The sequence below is a fragment of the Medicago truncatula genome, chromosome 8 (assembly GCF_003473485.1).
Source record: "Medicago truncatula cultivar Jemalong A17 chromosome 8, MtrunA17r5.0-ANR, whole genome shotgun sequence".
In the NCBI taxonomy this organism is placed as follows: Eukaryota; Viridiplantae; Streptophyta; class Magnoliopsida; order Fabales; family Fabaceae; genus Medicago; species Medicago truncatula.
The window spans coordinates 31,495,157-31,521,966 of NC_053049.1; the positions used below are offsets into that span (position 1 = coordinate 31,495,157).

General features: G+C 34.9%; 3 protein-coding genes across 4 annotated transcripts; 1 reads left to right on the forward strand and 2 right to left on the reverse strand.

Moving 5' to 3' along the window:
- The first annotated feature begins 4,151 nt into the window (after positions 1-4,151).
- Positions 4,152-9,250, forward strand: LOC11419521 (inorganic phosphate transporter 2-1, chloroplastic). The gene is made up of 3 exons (XM_003628895.4): positions 4,152-5,131; positions 7,225-7,416; positions 8,123-9,250. Exons 1-3 carry the CDS (start codon positions 4,409-4,411, stop codon positions 8,930-8,932), a joined length of 1,725 nt encoding a protein of 574 aa, XP_003628943.1. The 5' UTR covers positions 4,152-4,408; the 3' UTR covers positions 8,933-9,250.
- A 1,832-nt stretch (positions 9,251-11,082) lies between these two features.
- On the reverse strand, positions 11,083-15,034 carry LOC112417501 (beta-arabinofuranosyltransferase RAY1). The gene is made up of 5 exons (XM_024773500.2): positions 14,698-15,034; positions 14,267-14,613; positions 12,703-13,660; positions 11,829-12,075; positions 11,083-11,535 (listed from the first exon to the last, which is right to left on the reverse strand). Exons 1-5 carry the CDS (start codon positions 14,701-14,703, stop codon positions 11,120-11,122), a joined length of 1,974 nt encoding a protein of 657 aa, XP_024629268.1. The 5' UTR covers positions 14,704-15,034; the 3' UTR covers positions 11,083-11,119.
- An 809-nt stretch (positions 15,035-15,843) lies between these two features.
- On the reverse strand, positions 15,844-25,407 carry LOC11424623 (serine/arginine repetitive matrix protein 2). Of its 2 annotated transcripts, XM_024772443.2 has the most exons (12): positions 24,931-25,407; positions 24,808-24,853; positions 23,015-23,443; positions 20,331-20,650; positions 20,056-20,247; positions 19,792-19,983; positions 19,588-19,656; positions 19,331-19,397; positions 18,211-19,222; positions 18,080-18,136; positions 16,670-16,744; positions 15,844-16,512 (listed from the first exon to the last, which is right to left on the reverse strand). In XM_024772443.2, the coding sequence occupies exons 1-12, from the start codon at positions 25,273-25,275 to the stop codon at positions 16,242-16,244; spliced, it is 3,075 nt and encodes a 1,024-aa protein (XP_024628211.2). In that variant the 5' UTR covers positions 25,276-25,407; the 3' UTR covers positions 15,844-16,241. The 2 variants fall into 2 exon arrangements, with proteins under 2 accessions (XP_024628211.2, XP_039684552.1); XM_039828618.1 differs by lacking the exon at positions 16,670-16,744.
- Positions 25,408-26,810: the final 1,403 nt, after the last annotated feature.

The following is a 26,810-nucleotide window of genomic DNA, read 5'->3' on the forward strand; positions in this document are numbered from 1 at the left end:
AGAAGGGGGGCATATTTTGAGGGAGGATCTTGAACAAAATGTTCATCATGTTGTTGAGCCTATCAATGGTGGTGGAGAAGGGTCTTCACAATCTAAGAAGAGGTTCAGGTCTAGGTTCACACATGAACAAAGAGAAAAGATGCTTGATTTTGCTGGGGCACGAGGTTGGAAGATTCAGAAAAGGGACGAGAATGTTGTCAAGGAGTTTCGTAACGAGATTGGGGTGAAGCTTCAAGTTTTTAAGGCTTGGGTTCAAAATAACAAGCATACCCTTGGTAAAAAGCCCTAAAAAAATTTATAATAACAATAATAATATATAAGAATGGTGGGTAATTTACCCCAACCAATACACATTAGCCACATAAGCACATTTTTAAGTGGTATCCATGAACTATCTTGACCCCACTAACAAATTGCTCATTTTCATTGGTTAGTGGGTAAATTATCCACCATTCTTCAAAGATAATCTAGAAAAAACCTAATATGTAAGGTTTTTTCTAGATTACCCTAATATTATGGTTATGTGTTTCCTTAAAAAAAAATATGTATGCTTAAGTGTCGGTTGATCTTTGGATCTTAGGGCTTATCTATGTGGGGTAACGGTTGGGGTTACTTTCATTATTTCATTTCGTTGTATGAGTGTTTCGTTTTAATTTCAAGTATTGATGAACTATGGATTAATTTAGTTTCATGTCTTTTCATATTTATTTTTTGATGTAGTATTTTTACTTATTTCAAGTTTGATCAATCATTGTGTGTGGACGATTAGCTTAAACAACGAGGAGTTAATTGGTTTTTTTTTTTTTTTTACATAACGAGTTAATTGGCTTGTAGTTTTATTTAGTGCATAATGAATTTTTTAAGAGAAGCTAAAAAAAAATATTTTATATATTTTTTGTAATAATTCATATGGATTGAAGATGAAAAAAACACAATAACAATCTACTCTACATGGGTCATGGTACGATTTTGTGTGCATCGTGACAATCATCATAAAACAATTGACTTTTGTGATTAAACCTTGTACCCTTCAATGTGCTTCTGAAGAATATTCTTCTAGTAATAAATAATGCCAATATCCAGCGCCATTTCTCGCATTTTATGGGTCTTATGTCAAGTTTAAGCAAATGGCCCTCTTATATAATATATAATAATTTTTTTTATAAATGATAAATGAGACATGTATTAATTATGACGGTTGACATCTCAGCTATACTGTTAACCAAATCATCATAATATAATGTTTTGAAGTCCCAGTTATGCTAACACCTCAAAACATTGTGTGTCAAATACACATTCGTCCTATATATTATTAATAAAAAAGAATAACAAAACAAAAAAAGTTTGGGGGCCGAACCAAACCCAATAAGGCTAAGTAAAATACCCTTCCCTCATACTCAATAACATGAAAACTTTTTATCATTTGTCAATAGAATATGATATGTTACTTATAAAAAATAACACAAGACCAAATTTGATGCCCCAAGCATGAAACTTTCATGATGAAAGTCATATTATTATATTATGAAATCTAAATACAAATTTAGATTCCCTTCAATTTGAAACATCAAAAAGCATCCTCCAAATAAAATAAAAAACAAATTTAGTTTCTGGAAAGAAGTAGAGATTTTGCGTTTTACGTGTTGCTTCTATGTTTTATGTTTTCCTTCTAAGTTTGTGTTTTGGCCAACGAAATATTGGGGGTGTGAAAATGAGAGTGCTGGACTTGGGGTGTTTAAATGAAACACTGCTGAGTTGGAAAATAAAAAGGGTGTAGGGCTACTAGGCTGAAGTCTGATAAAGGTTTATAACCTCTTTACGATTTTTGTTATATATACCCCCTTTCTAAAACATCTTTGTATATACACTCCCCACTGTAATTTTTTTTTGCGCCCCCTACGGGCATGGGCCTTAGGCCTGCCGCACCCTCGGTCTATGCCTAGGGCTGGTCCTGCCAACATCAAGTTTCATTTAGTGCAAGAACTAAGAAGCATTGATACTAGATACGCTCTTTGTAACATAAGTTTTATGTGGTTACCGTTATGTGAACATGTAGATAACCACCAAACTATGTCACTTCCTTGATACGCTCTTTTCTTCTCTGCTTTTTTTTTTTTAGGAGAAGAAATAAAACATCATACGGAAGTAACGATTTATCGCTGGAAAATCATTGATCTTCGATAGACTTACTATAACTTATACTTATTTTCAACCAATAGTAAGCACCAGAAGACTTAGCTCTTCCTTCTTTGACTTTATTTGATATGATATTAAATATTTGCCCACTTAAGCAAACGTTGGAGGATAAATTATTCTCTTATAATGTTATCAACAATTTTCAAACTCCATCCCTATTTTATGGACAATTTTCCTTCTCTTCAAAGAAAAACATTTTAACAATTTTTTGAAAGGCTCCGTCTAAGGGTGTGTTTGGTAAAAATAAGTTATAAGTTAGATGATAGCTGAAAAGCTAGCTTATACCTGATGGTTAATGGCTGATGAATTATAACTGAAAAGTTAGCTTATTAAAATTAAAAGTATTTGGTAAAATTAGTTGTTAAAGTAGCTGATAAATATAAAATGACATAAAAGGACATGCTTGTTTAATTTTTTTAATATCATATATAGAACTTTTTTTTTTTGAGGGAATCATATATAGAACTTTTATTACTTAACGCATTTGCTTTAAATATTTAAATATATTTCAAATTACTTTCATCTCCAAAATGATAAATGTATTTATGAATTCAATCGACTTTTTTTATTTAACAATTTTTATTTTATTTTTATGAATTTAATCTAACTAAACTTTCTTCACTATTTATTGTAAATTTTTAAAAAATTATATATTATATAAATTATGAGCCACATAAAAAAAACAAAAAAAAAGTTAAATGTGACAACATGGTAACGTGGGTTGCCCATGAGAACATGAGTAGTTATTTTTATTATAAAAAAATAAAATAAAATTAAGAAAAGGTTAAAATTGGAAGAAAGTATAAAAAGCTACAAGTTATAAGCTAAAAAGTTACTTGGATTAGCTTTTCAAAAAATGTTATAAGTTAGTGAGAAAAGCTTTTTACCAAACACATCACATTCTATCAAAACAAGCTTATGAGTTAGTCCAACAAACTATAAGCTAGTTTATCTGTGTTACCAAATTCAGCCTAAGAATAACATTCAAAATGTTTTCTGTAACTTTAATCAAATGATATCCTTGAAAAAAAAATTAAATCAAAATCATGTGACTCCCCTTGAATATGATATCCTTGAAAAAAAATTAAATCAAAATCATGTGACTCCCCTTGAATATGATAAGCATATATATGTGTGTGTATTCTAATAAATACGATTTGAATTATATATGATGTAAAAAGAAAAATGCAATAACGGTTATATGATTTCAAATCATTTTGAATTCCAAAATGAGTTTTGAAAAATCAAAACAAATATAGGTGCAGTCATTATTTATACTTTTAATATAATCGATAGGTGTAGTCATTATTTATACTTTTAATATAATCGTAATATGTGAAGGATATCTTATTGCAGAAAATGACAATAACATAGTAGCAAGATAGAGGGCCGTTTCTAAGATTTTCGATAGTCTAAGACGAATCTACAATTTAAATTCTGATTAATAAATATATATAAACATTAAGTTTGATACAAAAAACTAAGTAATTTTTGTAGAGTCTAATAGACCCCTAAAAAATTTGAAACCCAAATTTCTTATTTATTTTTTGGGGCCAAGGGCGATCGCCCTCTTCGCCATACCTTAAATACGGCTTGTGATTAATCTTTCTATAAATGTAACATACATTCCAATTATACTAATTACGTGTAGCACATTTTACCTGTGATTCAAAGAGAATCTTCAAAATCGTGTATTGCATTGCATTGCATAATGCATACAACACATACAAAAAAAATAAAAATGGAATCCTTATAATAAAAAAAAACATGGAATCAACAAAGCAAGCCAATCCATACACGTGTAACTCACATATACACAAAATGTCGTACTCTTTTATCTCTAGATAATGTTATGTAACAATTTTTCATATTTCCAAAATTTCAACCATATAAAAACATCAATTTCAACTATTTTTGTTGCTATGATGGAATATGAAATATATGGTTGATAAAGATTAACAACATTACAATACCCCAAGAAGCTCCATGCACCACTCATTCACTTATTCTTCTTTAACAAAAATAATGCAAATATCAAAAATGCTTTCTTCCACATTCTTTTCACTCTTTCTTCACCATCATCACCTACTTCCACTCTTTCTCTTCATTCATATGGCAAAGAATCTTTCTAAATAATAACACAAAGATTCCAAAACACACACACTTCTTTCACTATAATTGTTCGTTGTTTTTTTTATCTTTCCATCAAGAAATGAATTTGAATCACTCTTGTGGTTTTTCTTTAACCAAACATACAAGAAAAACATCATTAACTTCTTCTATTTACCTTAGAAACTCTCATATCTTTCTTTCTAGAGAGTTTCTCCATGTGAAGCCACTTCCACTTTCACCAAACATAGCAAAAAATTTGAAAAACTGTAAACTCACACACCCTTTTGCTAGCTTATCATCTTTTGCAGAAGCAGAAGGAGAAGAGGGTTCAAAAGAAGAAATTCAGCTCAATGAACATCACCAACATGCTGCAACAGAAAACGGGGAGAATAATGATGAAGTATCAGGAATGGCTAAAGCATTTCACATATCATCAAGAACAGCTTCTGCTATAACAATATGTATAGTAATGGCTGCACTTGTTTTTCCTTTGTTTATGACATCTTTAGGACAAGGTTTGGCATTGAAGACAAAGATGTTATCATATGGAACACTTTTGTTTGGATTTTACATGGCTTGGAACATTGGTGCTAATGATGTTGCAAATGCAATGGGAACTTCAGTTGGATCTGGTGCATTGTCACTTAGGCAAGCTGTGTTGACAGCTGCAGTGTTGGAGTTTTCAGGGGCATTGTTGATGGGAACTCATGTGACTAGTACAATGCAGAAGGGAATTCTTGTTGCTAATGTTTTTCAGGGGAAGGATACTTTGCTTTTTGCAGGGTTGCTTTCTTCTCTTGCTGCTGCTGGTACTTGGTTACAGGTAAAAAAAATACATTGTTTCGCAATTTAGTACTAACTCCGTCCCTGAATATAAGATCTTATTGAGTAAATCGTGGAGATTAAGAAAATTTATAATAGTATTGAATTTGCTAACAAGTGCCAATTGGTAATGTTTTTCTAAGTTGTTTACTTGTTGGTTGCAATAGAGACAAAGTAATTAGGTGTATTATGGTAAAGAAATAATTAATCAAGTTGAAAATTTGAAGGAGGATTTATAAAAAAGGACAAGAAATAATAAATTGTGTTCTTATGCTAAAGTTTTCAAATGGGGTTAAACAATAATAATACAAAGGCTAATTTTTAATTTACACTTTGAAAATGTGCAATTTGGTTTTTGTGATATTGGAATCTAGGAATATAGTTTGAAACTGTAGAACGTTTCATCCAATGTGAGACTTTTAACACACACCCCTCACACTCAAGACCTTATAGCAAATGTCCCAGCAGATCTAGGATAAGCTCTAATACCATCTTAGAATTTCGGTTGAATTTAACTCAACCTTACAAAACTAACTTGTAAGGTGATGAGTACCCCACTTATATTCAGGACATCAACGTGGGACTCTTAACAAAAACTTGGTTAGGAACATAGGATTCCTAGCTGAAGAAAACAAGGAAACAGTTGATTATTTTTTTTAGCCATTAGAAATGTGTCATTTGTATCATAGACATAAGTGTGTTCCAAGTTTACATTTTTGAAGGGTCAGATATTAGTGTATGCGGCTACATGGGAATTTGTCTGTAGTTTCTTTATTATGCAATGCAAATTTTTACAAGTTAGGAGCTGCTCAAAGTATATTCTTTCAAATTCAATGTATCTCAGCTTTTTGTTGCTATAATTGGAAAGTAAATGCCAAAAGGATTTAAAAAAGAAAAAACAGCATCATTTAAATTAATAAATGTATACTAATGAATCTAAATTTCTTTGAGATTTACATCCAAAAGTATCTCTTTTATGACTGAGGAAATTGAAAAAATTGAACTCAAATATGTATCAGCAAAGACAAGACTTGTCTTGTTTCTTAACAGATACTCATTTTTTTTCCTTGAAACAACATGTTGTTATTGAGTTTTCTGAGTTATTAAGGAAACAAATGTCATTTTTTTTTTTTTTGAACAAGACAAATGTCATTTTCTTATATGTTTTGTTCAAAAAAATAAAGAAAATAAAAAGAATGAAAATTGTGCTTTAATCATACATAGCTCTCAAGCCCCGATACTCCAAAAATGGTGAAGTATCGTATCCGACACGTATCCGATACGATACGCCTCGATACGTCCCGATACGGGTATCGGAAAAGTATCGGGCAATTAATATTTATTTTTTTGAAAAACAATGACTGATACGTGTCGGATACGTCCCGATACGCGTATTGGTGAAGTATCAGACAGTTAATATTTATTTATTGAAGGAAAAAAAATGACCTATACGTGTCGGATACGACTAACTTGTACTCCGACACAGCTTACTTATACTCCAACACCTATCAAGTTTGGCAGCGTTATCAAAATCATATTGTCTCTTCTAACCTAAAAAATAGGGTTTCTCGTCACCACATAGCAAAATAGCTATTCTCTCTTCTAACCATTACCACTGATTGAATTCTACTATGTTTCTCTTCTCTCTAATGTTATGTTTCTTCTGCTGTTTGTTTTCGATATAAATTAGTGTTAACGGTTAAGTAGTCAACATTAGACAAAGATGTTCTTTTTTTTTTATAGTACTTATGATGTTCTCTTTGGATAGTACTAATGATGTTTAGCTATATTCTATCTAATTTGTGCGGAAAAAATATGTAATTGTCACTTGTTTTGATCATTTTCATTAATGTGAATGTTTGTTTATCATCATTTTTAGTTATGTTTATACATTATGCACTTATACTATTAATTTTAAATTTAATTTTTTAATAACGTATCAAGGCCGTATCGTATCGGGAATTTTGAAAATTTTCCCGTATCGCCGTATCGGTATCGTATTGTATCGGTATCGTGTCAGGTATCGGGGCTTCATAGATACATAGTAATAATCCAATGAACTTAATTAGGTACTTATTTTTTTGTGCTATGTAGTTTGCATCATATTATGGTTGGCCAGTATCTACTACACATTGTATAGTTGGAGCAATGGTAGGGTTTGGCCTAGTTTATGGAGGTGCTGGAGCTGTATTTTGGGGTTCACTGGCAAGAGTGATTTCGTCATGGATTTTCTCGCCACTACTGGGAGCAGCAGTATCGTTTATTGTCTACAAATGCATCCGAAGGGTAAGCTCGTTAATGCAGCATTTATTTCTACTCAATGCATACTCTGTCCTTACTTCATGGTTTAATAAAATGCAGAAGCCTTGTTGGTGAAAATTATTTAAATCTATTCATGCACTTTCGGTGTAAAAATGTTTCGGATCATCCAACTATGTGTTGTGAGATCATTTAGTCTAACAATACGAGTGTCAAATTCATCCAATGAAGTGGCAATAATTCATTGGACGACAATGTTAAACCATTTTGAACTGACAGTGGACTTGAGTAATCTTTCCACTGAAATTTTGTTGTAGAGCAAAAGGAGTTTAGACTAACATTCAATATAAGAGTTTGGATTTTGAATCACCAGTTATTGTTACAGTTTGGCACTGTTTGGAAACTTCGTCAAACATTTTTATTAAATACTTTGAGGAAACTGCTATTGCAAAATTTTAAACTATTTATGGCCTATTTCAGTTGGCTTATTTGAGCTTCTATACTCACATAAGCACTTAGCTTATTTTCATAAGCTCTTGAGAATAGGTTATGAAAATAGTTACTAACTTATATGAAAACAAATTGACTTTATTTTATCTTTTGCTCTAGAAGTAGCTTATACATAAACACTTGTTTGACAAGCTTTATGCTATAATCACTTTATTAAGCTGTTTATTCAAACAGATATGTTAGATTCATGCTCATTCAACCACTAATATTTCCCCCCATGCAGTTTGTATACAGTGCAAGTAACCCAGGACAAGCAGCAGCGGCAGCAGCACCGATTGCTGTATTTCTCGGCGTAACTGGAATTTCCTTTGCTGCTTTCCCACTTAGCAAGATTTTTCCAATAGCTCTAAGCCAGGCATTAGCTTGTGGAACCGTCGGGGCTTTCCTGGTCAACAGAACTATCCGTAAACAACTTGGACATCTTCTAGACAAGTCAAATACTCCAGATCTGGAACCTGTCCCCCAAAACATAAGCTTCTTCTCTGATATTACAGGTCCAAAGGGTACTCAACTTGAAATAGTTTACGGAGTTTTCGGCTATATGCAGGTTTTATCAGCATGTTTCATGTCATTTGCTCACGGTGGAAATGATGTCTCCAACGCAATAGGTCCATTGGCCGGTGCGTTAGCCATTCTACAAGGCGCAGCAAAAGGAGCTGATATAGTTATTCCGATTGATGTTCTTGCTTGGGGTGGATTTGGAATTGTTGCAGGGCTAATGATGTGGGGTTACAGAGTTATAGCTACAATTGGAAAGAAAATAACGGAACTTACACCGACAAGAGGATTTGCAGCCGAGTTTGCGGCTGCTTCAGTTGTTCTGTTTGCTTCAAAGCTAGGGCTACCGATATCGGGGACACATACGCTAGTTGGTGCAGTAATGGGAGTTGGATTCGCGAGAGGATTTAACAATGTTAGATCAGAAACAGTGAAGGAGATTTGTGCTTCATGGGCGGTTACTATTCCGGTTGGCGCTACCTTATCCGTGATTTACACGTGGATTTTGACTAAGCTTTTGTCTTATGTTTTATGAGTGTGCATTTTCAAGATATATTATAACAGGTTATATGTATGTGGTTACTCAATTCAATTCACCAGCGCCGTCTTTTGAGATTATTGTTTATTTGTGAGGATTGGCAAGGGATGAAATTTTTGGTGTTTGATTTCTATGTGAAGACTGTGATTGCAGAAGAGACTGATGAAATTGCAGACATGTTACTTTTCTGTAGCTAAGTTGAAATAATTTAGCAATCGTTAGACTTTGAAGGATGAAAATTCAGAGAAAAAGTTGGAAGAAAAGCTTCTATGTATGTATTTAATAAATTCATTTTAACATTTTTGTTTTTGCTTATGTGTGCTTTAAATCCATCTGTTGAAACATTCTTCAGTAATAGAGCAGTAAGATTCAAGCTTTATCTTTAGATAATTTAACATGGTGAACCTTTGGTTTTTGAGATTTAGACAGTGGAGCTTATTTATAGATGATTATATTTTTATTAGGCATATAAGTATCAGTTCGGTTTTGGGTGGTTTCGGGCCTAAAACCGCTCCCCGAGAAAGCCCCAGATGAAAAACTCTGGCCCATCTCCGACCGTTTGGAGCATCGGTTTTCGCTGGTTGGGTGTGTATCGGGTTGTGAAGCCGGATTTATTCGGGTACCAACTGCAAGAAAGTTAAAGTAATAAAAAAAGTAAAGGTGTGAAATCCACTTTAACTTACCCCTTTTCTTCTCTCTAATATATGCACAAAAGTATCTTGTGCATAATTAAAAGCTTGTACACAAAAAGGGAAAAAAGTTGTAAGATGTTTGGATTTTATTAACAAGATGTAAAGTAACACTATCAATCTATTAGATCCATGAAGAGGAATCAGCAATTAACTTACAAACATAGTATCATAACAAGGAGTTATGTAAAAAAGTAAAAGGTAAAAAAAAAAACTAATATACAAAAAAAAAAAAAAAAAAAACCAATATACAAAATCATGGAGAGAGTTCCTTCACAGCTGGAAGACTAGGTTTCCATCCCAAACTTCTGTATTGTCTTGCCTTTGGAAAAGGTGGAACAAAATTTTTCTTTGGTCTTAGGCCTCTTTTTCTTGAAGGTTTTGTTGTCTTCTCCTTAGGACTAGTATAAAAGTTCTTTGCAAGCGTAAATGAGTCCTCTAAAACTTCTCCTTCCACTACATTTTCATTCATCTTAGTGTCCACTTCCATTCCCTCTGAAACACCATTTAACTCTTTCATTTTACCATTCTCTTTGTGTTTGTGTTCATTGCTAGGAGACTTGGATTTTGTACCAAGATTCTCTTTTTCTACCACCCCATTAGTCTCTTTGGTATGATCTTTCTCTGGATGCTTTCTTTTCAGCTTCTCAACATCTTTCAAAGATATTAAGATATACTTGTGACCAGGAAGCAAAAGATCTTCTTTCCATAATACAGATTGGTGAGGAGATTTGAAAACTTCTGGACTTGCAATACACATACCTGGATACTTTGTCATCAACGCGTAAACAGGAACCGCGTGTCTATAAACATCTTGTTTTCCACCTGCATGAGCTATTTTAACAACAAAGTCCTTTGATTTGGAACTGAATTGAGGATCCTTGTATCCCTTGATGTTTCCTTTCTTCTTACTTTTTGAGTCTTTGTTATCAGTGTTCTCTACGAAACCTAACGAGTGAACGACGCGTTTCAGCATAGCCTGCAATTCAAAGTTATACAATCTAGATGTTTCATCATATTCTATCATAAGGTGATGTTAGGTAGAAGGTGTAACGTTGGCTATGTCAATAGTATTTAAAGACTGATTCTTAGTATACTATGGCCGGCCGTTTTATGATTTAATATTTCTCATTAAATGTTGTGAAGATGATACCAATGCTTTGAACATGTGAAGACAAAGGGAAATGAATGGCTTTTTGTTGTAGTCTTATGAGATGAGAACAAATTTCATCATAGAATGGATAAGAAGGAATCAAGTAATTTCCTCAATATTAACTCCATGGTTTGGGATTTGGATTTGGTGCAGTAACTGCGTCAAGCAGTTTTCGATCTCGACCGTTCAATCTCAAATTAACAGCCGAGATCATTTAAAACTGATTTTGTTAATGCGTAATATAAACCGTCCGATCTCAGATTAACTGCCAATATCCTTTACTGCATAGAAATGTGTGGTTTTCTTGCTGCGGGGAATCTGCGTCCATGGTTTGATACTATGCTAGCTCTGCAGACACATTCTTGTACTAGGATCATACTCCCATAAACCTGACAAAACTTGGCGCGTAAGTTTCTTTAGCCTTCCACTGATCCAATTATTGTGAATAATGTAGCATCCTTTTTTTAAACATGTTGCTTTGACGGTTTTATCTTGCCACAGGTTTTGGTATGCGCCATTTGGAAAAAGGTTTCTGTCTAAGAAATGTACTGTCACATTTGTTTCAGGTTCTACACATTTGTTATCACTGACACGGTTGGATCCTCCTTTTCCACATAATATGTCATAGAAGCTTGGTTGTTCAGATAAGCCTGAAGTTTCTGCATGTTTCACCACTTTATCTATGGCTGCAATTGTTTGATTATCAGAATGAGCATAATAGAAGCCAGAGTTCAAACGTCTAGGTAGGTTTATTGGTCCTGCATAAATGAAACAATTGCAAAACAATCATTGTAGAAAGGAACCAAAAGAGAAGAAAATTTCCTTACAGATTATTTGAATTTGTTCTATGACATAGCACTTATTTTTAGTGGTGAGACATAAATACTTGCATAGTGTTTGAGATAGTTCATGACATGTTCATATGTTGTTTTCAGATTATGTTAATGAGTATTTCAAGATAGCTTATGAAAACACTTAATATATATAGTTAACTTATGCTCTTAATTGGGCGAGAATATGATTTTCAATTGTGAGATGCAGGAATAATTACCTTGTTCTTGGTATTCATCAGACTGTGCAACAAGAACTGCATGACCAAAGGAGTTTAGGAAGGGAATAGGGTTTCTGAACCAATATGTATCAACATCACTAAGTAGTACATTGTAACCTAGCTTGAGTATCTTCAAAACAATTCTTGACTTCACTTTTGTCACCCTTTGGAAACACTTTGTTCCAAAGTGGCACTCATCAAAACTAATATCACTTGGAGCTATTGGATCTTTGAAAACTGGAATTCCCTGCCATAGCAAAAAGTGTGACAAGAGTCAATAAGATCATTACTAAGATAAGAATATAAAGTTAAAAAGTGTTCAAAATATATTCTAATCTTTGTATTTTTTTGTATAAACATATCATATCATGTAAGTAATAAGAATTCTTTCAAAAAAAAAATGTAAGTAATAAGAATAGCATCTCTTATAGTTATTTATTTTTGTGATTTTTGCTTTGAGCCTATGTAAAATTGACGCGGCTTTGTAGTTCAAACACTCGGTTTCACCATGTGTCTCTCATTTTCATTCAAAAGCCTACACTTGATTTCCTTTATGCAAATCTTGATAGTGTCGTAGGCCAATATAACATGCTTAAGAAAATCATTAACAGATTATACATTACCTATTAAAATAAAGGGGATGTCAAGTTTTGGTATAACCCTTTTTTCCAATTTTACCTTTCATCTGAACAATTTTACTAGTAATTGTATCGTTATCTATCGAATCAAATACCTAAATGTATTTAAATAAATGCAAAAAAATTGTGACTTTCATTATTTTTATTGAGAAAAACGAACAGACAGGCACACACGCTGGTTGTAAATAAAACGAGTATTTATGAAATATAATTTTTGCAAGAAAGACCGAACATACCTGCAAGATGGAGAATTGATAAGTTTCCTGATCAAGGGCAGAGACGATAAAATTTTCAATGGACAATTTTCTTAATCTGCAAACCCAACTCATTAGCATATCCTTATAGCTATAACCAGCAACAGTAAGAACAACTGTTTTATTTCTGTCTGCAGTGATAGACAAAAGTGATTCTAAGGAAAATGGAAGCTCCAAAGAGGCTGAAATTTTCTTCTGATCCTTTAGAGAACAATCCAACATTATTCTCATTGATTTCTGAGGATCAATGCAATGCATTGCATTTTCTTTTAACCGAGAAGGAAAAAGCTTTTCCTTCAACAATTTCACTCTGCCTTGGTGTCCAATTGGATAGACAACGTTTTTCTTCGTATCGAACATGATGTAACGGTTTTCACAAGTCAAAAGTTTTGGTAGGTTTGAGTAATAAGCTTCACTATAGAAGAATGAGCCATAGTGTTCTCCTAAATGTGAATTACCAATGTATTCCCAGTCTCTATTTTCAACATCTAAACGAGCTGAATTTCCAAATGTAGTATTATTCAGATTGAAACTTGTGATGGTCCAACTAGCATCAAACACAAACCTGAACTCAGATGAAATAGCCTCATGAATTATCCAACGGTTATGTGTACCTTTACCATAGATGAAGGGTGGAAGAACTCCATTATGTAGAGGCGTATCTTTGTTATTCCATGCCATGATCATTCTTTCTGCATTATGACAATGATTCCGCTGCCAATTCTGTTTTCGTATTTTCTGCAGCTGAAGAATATTTTGAGCTGAAGCATTTTGAGGTGAAGCCACAAGAAGCCAATCACGATCAATTTTATAGACATGATTTAGGGTGGAGATGAATCCAGAAAGGATAACTGTTTCAGGATCAACGATGACGAATATGTCTGATGGGAATGAGCGTGATTTCGCAATCATGGAATGGAAATAAGGACTGCCAAGGAAGCTGGATAAACAAAATATAGATTGGAAAAAATTAGTTTAGGTTTCTCCTTTTACATCATCAGGCGTAACTAATACCAAAAATTCACCACAATGTACTATTGTTTTACATACATAGATACATACCTACCTAGATACATACAAAAATCAGAATCTTTGGAAGCAAAGCAGGTAAAATATGATGATGTTATTTGTCTTGCATGATATATAAAGATACCTCTAGTCTTAACCAATTTTTATATAGTACTATTTTGTGCATTCAAAATCCAAATCGGTGTATTCTTAAAAGAATATCACCAATTTATTTAGTACTAAATTGAAATATTGTTCAACTTGTCAAATTTGCCAACTAGAATACCACCAACAGAATAGCAATTTCTATCATAGTTCTAAATTGTGGTCTGCCATACAATTATGGCCTCGATATAGAGGTTTTAGAAGTCTATGCAACAACATCACAAATGCAATTACGGTTGCATTGGCCGCATTTGCTGTATTTTTCTACCAAAACAAGGTTTGCAATGTAAACACAACCGTAACTGCAGTTTAGAACCGTGATTTAGATAATGAATACTGACTCATGAAGACAAATCAATGCTAGTATGCTTACGTGAAATCGATGTCGTTATCAACTGAAACCAGGCCGGAATCAAAAGAACTTGCAAATGAGGCAACAGAAGGGTGTTGGCTGAACAAAACAACAGTAACATGAGGAGATAAAGCCAACCATGACCGAACAGCAAGCGTCTGTCTCGTCCCAGTAGAGTCCATAAAAGGCTTGGGAGCTGTGAATATGGTAATGCTAAGGTATCTTGAATCCAAAACATCATTTTTATTGAGTTTGAAAATGCTGGTGTGATCCTTGTTGATTGAAGGTAATCTTTGTGTTGCGTATAGAGAGAGAAGTATTAAGACAAACCCAGATAGCCATATTGACCAAAGCTCCACATGAAATGCCTGTTAATCAAATGCAAGAAAAGCAACATGTTATGAAAATGTAAACAAGAATGCATATAAGGGAAGAGAGGAAAAAAAAAAGACCTTCATGGTTTGTTTGTAATTGTATTAGTGAGAAAATTGTGTTACCACTTGTTGTTGTCAACTCTTGATGGGTTATTAAAATTAAGAAAAGAGAAAAGAAGTGATGCTTTAACTGAAAGAAAGAAATGCAATATTAACAAACAAATTAACAAACCCACTAGGCCACTACAAAGACATGTGAAGTTTGACGTCACAAGCACGTTAGCTAGGCTTCCTCTTGCTCCAATGCTTTCACTGAAGTTGAAACTTGAAAGAATTGAATTGAATATAAAGAAAACAAATTGAATTTCAGATGGAAGAGATCACAATCTACTGGTCAAAAGTCAAAGCTGGCTATAAGCTCTGTTTTCATTATAGTATAGCATATTTAACAAATTGATTACTATATTATTATTAAAAAAATGTATAAATAAAAAAACGCATAAACAAACTTCAAGAGTAAAATCGAAGTTAACGTGGTCAATCCCAATGCATATTTAAAGGAATGGATGGGGACATATAAACAAAGGAGCCATGCATATTTGCAACCTAGAAACAAAATCTATAGTTTGTATGCATGATTTCTTCACAAAAAATATGGGATGCGTGAATACCATGAACATAGTTAATGGACTATGGATTCTCTCAACAACATTGCGTATTGCAGAATTCAATGCGTACTTCTATGAACAAGGAAGGGGAAAATACAAAGAGAATGATTTAAAAACACATTTCAGTGATTCAGCTAGCAGATCCAGCAAAATTTGGATCATTTTTGTATCCCAGAATACGTCAGCAAACTTGAGCAAATTTATTATATGCATATAAATCCAAATGAAGATAATTCAAATTTTTATCAAAACAAGTTACCACACATTTCCACGACCAGCCCAGTTTAATACAATATAATTATAACACTATAATGAACTCTATTAATTTGGAAAAGTAGTCATTGCTACTCGAATCCTCATCCTCATAGAATGTACCGGCAACGAAAATCATAAGCTTCATCTTACCCTGCAATTTGAAAATTGATCCACTCAACTCATCTATTCACTATTTACTAAGTTGGATTGAGTATCAGTCAGACAGCAGTAAGAGGAGGGAAATATGACAAATGGGTAGCAATTTAATGAAACTAAAGTTATCTGAAACATTCCTCTAATGGAATAGGCAAAATTTGGATTACTATCTCATCTATTAAATTTGTCAGTGGGGATTTTAATATCGGTGGAACTTAAATACACAACAGAATTCTATCAAAAAGATATAGCTTGGAACCGTCAAGTTTTTTTACATCAAATCAAAACATATTCCACACATATCCAACTCTACCGGAATTTTATACCAGTTCTTCCCAAAGAAGAGTAGCAGATCAGGAAAGCAACTGTATCTCTATCTTGAACCTACAAAAATAGGGCAAGTCGTCACTTCTTAATAGATCCCCAACGATAGTCCTTCCGAAGACCATGCATAACAACCTTAGCCTATCTTCCATAACTATGTTCTCTTGTACGAACCCGGTAGAAGCATCAACAACTGTCATTAACAGCTGTCCTCGCCGTTCACCTATGCCGCCGAACAGGTGATCTGGATCTTGACCTATGCTGCCGAACAGGTGATCTGGATCTTGACCTATGCTTCCGAACAGGTGATCTTGACTTATGCTTCCGAACAGGTGATTTTGATCTTGATCTATGCTTCCGAACAGGTGATCTGGATCTTGACTTATGCTTCCGAACAGGTGATCTGGATCTTGACCTATGCTTCCGAACAGGTGATCTGGATCTTGACCTATGCTTCCGAACTGGTGATTTGGATCTTGACCTTCTTACCCTGCATAAAAAGGAAACCCTGTAAATAAACAAGGCACAGCTGTAGTATAAATGGGAACCCATACAAATTCACCTGAGTAGCTTATATTGTTATATGATGATGGTAGTTTGTCTCAAAAATATAAACCTTAAACATGATTAACTTAATGGCAACAAACCTGGAATTATCAAGAGAAGAATAGGGAGAATGCCCGCGATGAGAACGCTTGCTATGAGGAGACCGCGAAACTTGTCTAAAAATGAAACCACCGTACTGACTTGGTGAGTTTAAAGTAAACGAAGTTTATAAAAAATAGCTCAACCTGGTATAGTGTCAACACTCCCATTGGAAGCAACCTACTACCAAAAATCTAATTTGTTTCTAATGATATAAATGTGCTAGTGTTGTTATTCTCCATCCTGATTACACTCAAGGCATAGAAACCCTGACAGTCTAAAATAAACAAATGCCACATATTTGTGCACAAAGTTTTAAGTTTCTTGGGTTTTTCTAATATTGTATTACAGATGGCAGACAAATAAATCAAGATAGCACACAGTAGAGTAATTAATGCATGAAGATGTTTATTATTCCGAACATAACAACTTGTACAGCAAGAAAATCATTCCATTTAAAAAGCAATATATACGATATTAGAACTTCAAGTTTTCAACTACAGAAACACTGAAATGATTAAATCAGTGGTATAAAATATCAGCTTCTGGATCCTCAAACTGCCAAAAATCATAGCTAAATGCTTTTGCGGAAATAAGGTACAAAATAAGTCAACTATCATAAGTCACACACAATTCAAGTATCAACAATCTTTAGGCAAACTCACTACTTTGTAATAGTAATCTCTCAAGTTGCACTAAGATCCAGGGGTAAATAATGATGTTTTTGCAGCAGGGTAAAACTGATCATATACATGTCTGAAAATACCTTCTTTCCACATTTAGATAACTATCATAAAATATTGATAACTAAATATTTCTAATCTCCCAAACAAGTAAATAAATGATAAACAATTAAACACATAAAAGATGTTAGAGGGCTGAAGTTGAAGTCCATAAACAATGCAGGATTAAATATGTATTTCTGGTCTTAAGATAGCAACATAGTACTTCGGTCAAAAGATCTGGGGGAGGCAATCATGACCCTGAGCCTTAAGTTGTGAAAAGACTGGCCTAGGGCTGGAATCAATAATGGAAAATGCAGAAAAGCAGGCAAGCTCGAACAGACACACATAACGAAAGTAAAGAATTGCATTATGACCAATAAATTGTGTATCCTAATCATGACCTGGCCACTTTAAGACAGCACATCAAACTAAGAGATGATGTTTGTTTTACCAAAATGCTATTAATAACCAGGGAAACAAAACGATACACTAACAAATTATATGCCAAAAACATGAAACAATTGAGAATTACTATGACTGTAAATGTGTTATATGTCTGAACAGGAAGAAAGATAATACTATAAGCCATATACATAAACAGCTCATCTACACATCTGACAGATGATCTGAAATACACATTGATATTGCAAACCTGAAAAAGGTAAGGAGTCTTTTTATAAATAATACCTTCGTTTAGACCTGACTGGAGATGGTGACAAGTCACGTTTCTTCGAACGCAGCTTCCTGCAGTACAAAAATGAAATTAGGCAACATATGACAACCAGACAAATGAAAGGCAAATGGAATCTGTTCTGAACCTTTTTGAGCCTTCTGAGCCTTCACCACTTGAATCATCGGCATGATTATGATCCTTGCTGGTTCTACCTCTACTGCTTACTGACGATGATCGTCTTCTTTTGTGCCTATTGTGGTCACTAGCTTCTCTTCGCCTAGATTTATTCTCCCCCTTATCCTTTGTATGTTCCTTTTTCCGGCTAGTATCTTCGGTGGTACTACCTCTATGAGCCTTTTCTGCTCCCTTCCTATCATCCTTGACATCAACATGGGAGGACCTTTTCCTTGATTCTGATTCCTTTGCCTTCTCCCCATGCCTATCATTCTGCTCCTTCACTCTTTCTTTTGACTCACTGATGTAATCTGTTTGTTCCTTTTTCTGATTTCTTTCATCCTTTCTTCTTTTGCTCTCATCACCTTTTTCATCTGGCCTGGTCTTATGACTACTTTTTACCTCCTTAAAATCCTTCTCGGAAGAACTCTTGTCATGTCGGTCATTTTTTTCTGATTTTCTTCTGCTTTCCTTACCTAGATGGTCATCCGTTGCTTTCTCTACGCCATTCTGTTCACGCAATTCAGCTCTTGGCACCCCTGACATGTCTTTCGAGCTAAAACCATTAAACCTATTATGGCTTCTTTCAATTTCATCAAGCCCATTATCCCTAGCATCTTTAGAAACTACATTGGAATCAGATTCTTTGGTCATCTTAGCATCGTGTGATTGATCAATGGCAGCACCATTGCTATTTCTCGATAGCGATGAGTTGGTTTTGGCTGTATTATTCACCATATACGCATCATCTTTTGCAGGAGCAGGCACAGTGGAACTCTCAATTTCATCATCGGCATCAGAACCATAATTTCCAAGACCTAAAACATCTCCAGGAGAGCTGGAATTAGATTTTTCATTGGCACCATCATTCTCTGTTTCCTTTGCTTTAACTGGAACTAAAACTTTAGCAGTTGCCTTAGGAACCGGTGCAGAGGGTGGAGAGATTGATGCCTTATGGTTTGAAGTGCTAACATTATAACCCACTGGTGAAACAAAAAAATGTTCGAACTTTCAATACCTAATACTCCATAGCTACCATTTAACCATTTGTGTGTATGGAAGATAGAGAAAATTAGAAGGATCAGGCTTACCTTCAGCAGTCAGATCGTCTTCACTGAGAACTTTGGTTGCAATTTCATCAAACAATTCATCAGTAACCTAAGGAAGAAGCTATAAAATTAGAACTGTAATTTCTTTTTCTGCTACAGACAGTATACAGATGTTATTCGTGAATTGTCGTGTCTTATTTAACATTTTTATTCCACCAAAAAACAGATGTTAAACAAGACACAACAATTCATTATTAAAAAAAAAAAAGACAACAATTCATGTTTCAAACAATGCTTACCTTCAAAAGAACTTCAGTAAGAATTTTTTTTATTTCTTGGTTGATTGCTGCAGTTCTAGCTACTTCAACCTGATCATATATATTACATATGTCAGATCAAATCTGAAGTGGATGGACATTCAATAACAAATGAAGTGTGTGTGTGTGTGTAGAGAGAGAGAGCTTATTTTTATGGTTATGGTAAGAAATAGTAAAGAAGCAAACCTCTTCCTCCTCTTCATCCTCAGCTGATCTAGACGAATCAATACTTTTACTGTCTGTCTCATCATCAGCCTTCACATATGATTTATCAATGCCATCAACCCCAAGTGTTTCTTCCACTTTTGGATGATCGGCAGAAGGAGCAGTGATGACTGTTTTCTTTATTTCCTCTCTAAGCCAGTTAGGGACTGACGCCTGAAAAATAATTCCAACATGAGATTTGATGAATCATATACATCAAAGCACTAACCTTCAAAAATTACTTACCTTCTTGGGACGTTCAGGAACACCAGAAACACCATATGCATCAGCAGAAAAAGCTGCAGTAGGATGAATTGTAGCTGCTGTGTTAAGGGAATAGGGTGCACCATTCGTTGGAATCGTTGGAGGGTGACCAGGTCCAGGAAACCTTCCATATGGTGCTGCTACATGACCAGGAGTAGTAATAGAAGGGTCATGCTGTTAAATTAACCAAGTGTCAGGTGTATCAAAAGAAACATACTAGTTGCAAGAAAAAAACAAAATGTGTCAAAATTTATAACCTGTGGCCCTGAGGGATGACTTGGATGTATTGGTGGATAAACAACACCAGGTGCCACTGGAGCCCCCCAGTTATTCATTGAAGAAGCAGAATCATGATGATTATAAGTTGATTGCATTTGCAGGTCACTGTCACGACTAAACGTAGGTGCAAAATTTAAAGGTTGATCTGCAAGATTGATAGACGAGTCAACAGAATGGCTGTGAGATGCAAACGATGGTGCATGCATTGATGGTTGCACATGGTATTGTTCTTGAGATGAGGAACTTGGCAAAGACATCATTGCATACGATTGTTGAGCCTGATCAGCTGCCTCTTTACCTGTAAATCAGTATTCAGATTGAACATGGAATTACAAATGAGGGAAAACAGGAATCACTGAAGTTCAAAATAAAGCCTCCAAGTCCTGGAATCATGCTCTCAAAGGGCATGCTTATATTCATCAAAGCTTAGTTATCTTTATAAACCCTCTCTCGCCGATAATTCTGACGACTGGCAGTTTGAAAATTCATCTTTAGAAAGAAAATATTTAACACTCGTCTAATAATCATAATCATCAGATACAAAATAAAGCAGCACTGATGGCAGGGGGTGGGTTCTACCCAAGTCTTCTGCAAACGTGTGAAATGAGTTAAATTTTGCAGGTAACGCAGTGTGGTGCTAAGAAATATATTGGCTCACACAATCCCTATATCATCTTACAATCAACAATGTACAGGAAACAACAAGATGGCTGACATAAACAAATAGTCTTGCACCCCCTTATAAACAACTTGTTTGAAAGCTAGCTAAGCACCAATGCACATTGAAGTGAATAACGAATTTTATGACATTGCTATATAGCATGACCATTTCATTGGGACTTCATTTATTACAGATATTGCCTTGTTATTTTAAAGCACTTGGAAATGTGGGAAAAAAAACACGCAACTATTCCTAAATTTGAGCCACCCGTGCCTCAGCTCAACTAGCACATAGATACAATTCCAAACTATTTTCTTGACAGGAATCATGCGGTTTTAAATATGGTTCCCAATATTTCCAAACATAAAAGTAGACTTTCTGTTAAAACAGTTTCGGATCTACTTGTTTTGTTGTGTTACAAAGGCATGTCAACGGACCCAGACCTACATGAGTAATATATGAATGCATTCCAGTGTTTCAATCTCACTTCCAGAATGGCAAAATTGATCAACAAAGAGTTCAGGAGACCTTGGTTTTTGTGACAAATTACAACTAAATGAGTTTTCTCAAAATCAACAAGTGTTGAGGACTTGTGGTTGACAGCATTTCAAGTATAGGATGGCATGACCCATAGGAAACAAGAATAGTTTTCTAGAAGGTAATTCTAATAATGCTGGTTTTGAAAAGGCAAATGTACTTGTAAAGATACTGAAAAGCAGAAACCTTCTGGCTGAAATGAGCACATTGGATGGAGAAGTTACTTCTTGTCAATGGATATACTGTTGTCTGTTGGGGTTATGACTTTTTTCTGCCATATACCTTCTGTACAAATGTCGAAAAGAAACTTCGATAACCAATAACAGTTATTATGGATGATCTAAAGGAATTAAAAGCCTTAAATTGATTTTTGTAGATTTAATGCCGTCTACTTTGTTGAATGCAAAAAGAGTGTTGGTTCAAGTGTATTTTAGAATGCTTTTTCTCTTTCTTGCAGATTTTCAGGCGTAGGAAAATTTTGGCCTAGTTGTGGGGTTTGTTTCTTAGTTTCTCCTTGGTTGTCTTACGTGTGGTTTCCTATGGACGTTATAACTTTTGTTTCCTTAGGCTTTATCGTTTCTCTTGGGAGGGTAAGTTATCATCCCCCACCCTGGTAATAATGCTTTTTCCTGCCCAAAAAATTTATAAAATCATACTTGTTGTCTAAAGACAAGAATTATGATAGCCTGATAGCATATTTTTAAAACAATAGTAAAGACGATAATGTGCAGAAGTTGAAAGAGATCTCTCTCATGGTTATCAAACCATGAATCAAATTGAAAATCGGAAGACCTATTTTATCAGTCCTGAATCAAAATAATTCATGAGTCATAAGAATCGTGGTCAATTCTTAAAAACAGCAGATATATTTTAAACATAATAAAATTGTACAATTACGTAAAGATATAAAATAATATTTCCTTTATATGTACATTTATTATCGGGTTTCTAATAATGTTCCTTAGTTCAACATTAATTACTAGAACCATAATTTTTATCAACCAACCCTTTGGTTTCTCACTCCAAAGCAGTTGTCCCAATCATAAGTCTGTTGTGTCTATATCCATGTGGGCCTCCAAAGCGACAGCTATGAGGTAATATTTTTTAAGCCATCTTTGAAGACCTCCCAAACAATGACATTCCAGCCACATCAACCCAACACTAACTCGGTTCATCACCCCACGGTAGCAGTTTGGCTCCCACCCAACTCTTAAGATCTGTATTGTTGGAAATAGAACAAAATCGAGATTCCTACTACTATTCCGGCAAAGTTCTAGCGATTCAGCAAGCGAATCCAATGGCAAAATTATACTAATCCAACTACCATGAACTCTCTTTGAACCAAACTTTAACATTATCACATTACAAGTACTATAGTATAGGGAAATTTTAGAATATTATCAATGAACGATTGCCACAGAGCTTCACTTGCAATATCAATATATTAAATAAATAAATAATTACCTGCAACAGAACTATAACTAGAAGGTACCTCCTGCGGATGAACTGATGGATTTGTAGGCAAGTTTGCTTGTTCAAACGAAGCATTTGGATCCCCGACGCTGGTCCCGTCTCTGGTACTGTATGAATGTCCATCTGAAGTATAAGCTGCCTCTAAACTGGCAGATGGAGCCTCCTGGGAATGTCCTGAATTTCGCTGCATAGATGGATCTACGAAGGAAAATTGTTGATAGCCTGATGATGAATGAGAATGGTTTTGAACATCGGTATAACGTGGGTCTACAGATTGCTGATATGGATCATGATAATGGGTTTGCTCTGGCAATCTTCCAGCAGGCGAATAATGTGGTTGTGGATGCTGATTATCCATTGCGGACTTAGCATCAGCCCATGCTCTGGCCTTGGCAGCCCAATCTTCTTCGTTCGTATGGGCTATACAATCACGCCGTTATGGCAAACAAAAAAACAATACTCACTAAATTAAGAAATCATATATAAAGTTGGTATGGAAGGGGACCATGTTTCCAAGTGACCAAATAGTACTTTAAAAGTATCAAGAGACATGTAGCAAACCAAAACAATATGCTGCACAGTTGTATCACTTCATACATTCAATGACAACATGCCAAGCCAATTATTAGTAATACATGTTAGGGAAACGCTTAATACGCTATGTGAAATAGCGTATAGCATTGCAGGCATATAGTTGGCGCAGCATAGCTGTTGAAATAAGGCAATTATACATAAAAAAGGCACACTGCATACAAATCATAAAGCGAATGGAGGCAGGGCATAGCTTACATATTGAAAGATTTACATATTACAGGGATAATACTATTTGACTTTTCAGTTTTTTACCTTTAAAAATAGGTCCTATCTGACACACACCTGTAGAGTCTTCAGATTTATCAATTGAAAACCCCTAAAATTCTCTTTTTTCTACATCAGCTAGCAGAAACTGGAATAGTAGCCACTAGTGCCCAAATAGTAAAACTAGGATAGCGTTGTGGTTTTCATAGTGGATTCAAAAAAATCCACTATGCTATAGTGCTGCTATCACTGCTATTTGACAACGCTATTACAAACTTCAGTTGAAACTTGGTTTTGATAACAATATCCTTACTCCTCTTTCTCATACACAAACATGTATCCCTTTTGGTCGATACTCAGTATCAAGTAACAAATCACAACAATTTCATTAATAAAAAAATAAAAATGAAACACAATGTGAATCATATTTCTAAAACGACAAAACAATGCACTCGGTCAATATAAGATCACTATCTTTGCAGCACTGATACTTCTGATAAAAGGTGTGTCCAATGTCAGACATGTGTCAATGTCTCACACCGATGTGATTACATTGAATTTTTCAAATTATTATCGGTGTCGACGTGTGAGTGTCGTGTCCGGTGTCTGTGCTTCATAGATCACCATAACTCAACTAATAGAAAAGATAAACCAACATCACAACACAATAATACATGCATTTTCATTGTTTTCTTTTTCCATTTGCTCTTAAAACGCTTCCCCTCTAAAGTTGATGATAACTACCAAATCCTTCAGACTTTAACTTAGTAACAAAAATCAAAACCCTGACTCTAGTAAAAAAAAAAAAAAAAATTAAGAAAACAAAGTTCCTGGCAAAAGCATATCAAAACCTCTATAGCACTGACACTCCTGATCGAAAGCACAACCGGTGTTCGACACAAGTCGGTGTCTAACACGGACACATGTGATTACAATCAATTATCGTTACTGGTGTCGGTGTCCGTGCTTTATAGATCAAAACAAACCTGGATATGCTTGATTCTGTGGCCAGCCAGGGTTGTTGTTCCATTCCTATAAAAAAAATCAAACAATTAACAAAATCATAAGTATCAAAAATGAAATAAACCCTAATTAAGAAGAAATTTCACCTGAGGATAAGGCTGAGGAAGGTGAGAGTGAGGCTGAAACTGCGGCGGAGGAGGACGAGCATGATGAGGAGGAGGTGGCGCCGGAGGTGGAGGAAACTGATTAGGATGATATGCATATGGATTCGACTGCGGAGGAGGCGCCGGAGCTGGCGGTGGAGGCCACTGTTGCGGAGGTGAGGGGGTTTGGTACTGAAATTGAGGGGTGAACCAGGGACCTTGTGGAGGAGGAGGAGGCGGGATTTGATGAAACTGGTGATGTTGTTGTTGGTGAGGATCCGCCGTGTGTGGCGGAGGTGGTGGTCTCATGTAACCACCACCGTGAGGTTGTTGCTGATACGAATCCATTGAATGTGATGCGTTACGTTTCGATCGCGAAACAAGAAATGAAGGCTGAGATACGCCGCTTATGAACAAAAACCCCTTTTTTCTCACTCGATAGAGAGTTCTTTTCTTTTTAGAAGGAACTTAGCTCGAGAGAATCAGCTTAATTTTTATTTTTTTTTAGGGAGAATCAGCTTAATTTTAGAATAGCTTTTTTTTAACTATTAGGACCTCCGTCTCTAATTATAAAACACTTTTGAGGAAAAAAATTGTCTTTTTTTATAAGAGCTCTTTGGTATTTTCAATTATAATAATTATTTCTTTACCAACATACCCTTATTTATTTTGCATCTTTTTCTTCAATCAACAATAAATATTATGTTGAAAACATAAATTAACTCTCTCTTAATGATAAAATTATAAAAACAATAGTAATTATATACAAATTTAATACTACAACCAATTTTCTTAATCTCCGTAATTTTTGCAAAAGGCTCATATATTTAGGGACGGAGGTAGTACCGTTTTACAAAATAAACTTAAACTTGTTAATTACTAGTGTAACTTCCCGTGCCAAGCACGGGATTCATTTTATTTAAAAAAAATTAATAGGTTTACAGATAATTAGGTTTTCCAAATATTATTTGATTTTTGTAGTTTAATTTCATTTCAAAATTTTGACATTATGCGGTACTCTATTCTCATATTTAAAATTGAAAAAATAAATCAAAAAAGGTTAAATTTTTAAAAGATATAACAATTTTTGTGAGAGTCGCCGCCTTCCTTTTCCTCCACCTTACTTCTTTGCTCATCCTACCAAATTCAAACCTTCCCTTCACAATGTAACCTCACGCATCAAGGAGGTTGTGGTGTGATTCTTTGACCACCTCCTAGAACCCCTTTTTTAGGATCGGTTCCATCAAACCAGTCAGCACCTGCTATGGATTGTTACTCTCAAATTTGGTTTCTAGACAGTGATAGTCTAATGCGGTTGTCTCATGTTTTGTGGATCAGGTTTTTCTTCTTGGTTTATTGAAACCGCCGTGAATCTCCTCTGTTTTGTGGTGGTTTGGTTAGCGAGCATTGTGGTTGTGTTTCAACGACGGTGGTTGGGTTTTTCGCCGCCATTGTCATCGGGTTTTGTGTTATCCTACAAATCGTGGTTGAATTTTCCCTTCAAGGTCTGATTCTAATTATGAGCTCGACATTGCTCCAAAGTTGCGTTTTTTCATATATGGTCTCACCGAAAATGGGGGCGTTGTCGTCTTTGTCAACAGTGATCTGTATGGCTAGAAATGGTCTTTGAAGCTGGTTGTTGTCATGTTAGATGCAGTGGGTTGGTGGCGTGTAGATTTGTTTTCGTGTTGGCGATCAGTTCCTTACCGGCTTCAAAATTGGGATTTGAGACTCATCAGTTCACACTGAAGGTGAAAAACACAAGAAGGGGGGGGTTGAATTGTGTTTTCTTTTTCTCTTAAAAAATACTTCTTCTGATAAAACTTCAGAAGCAGTTTGATTGCTTCTGATGAAATGATCAGAGTCAGATTGCAGCGGAAAAG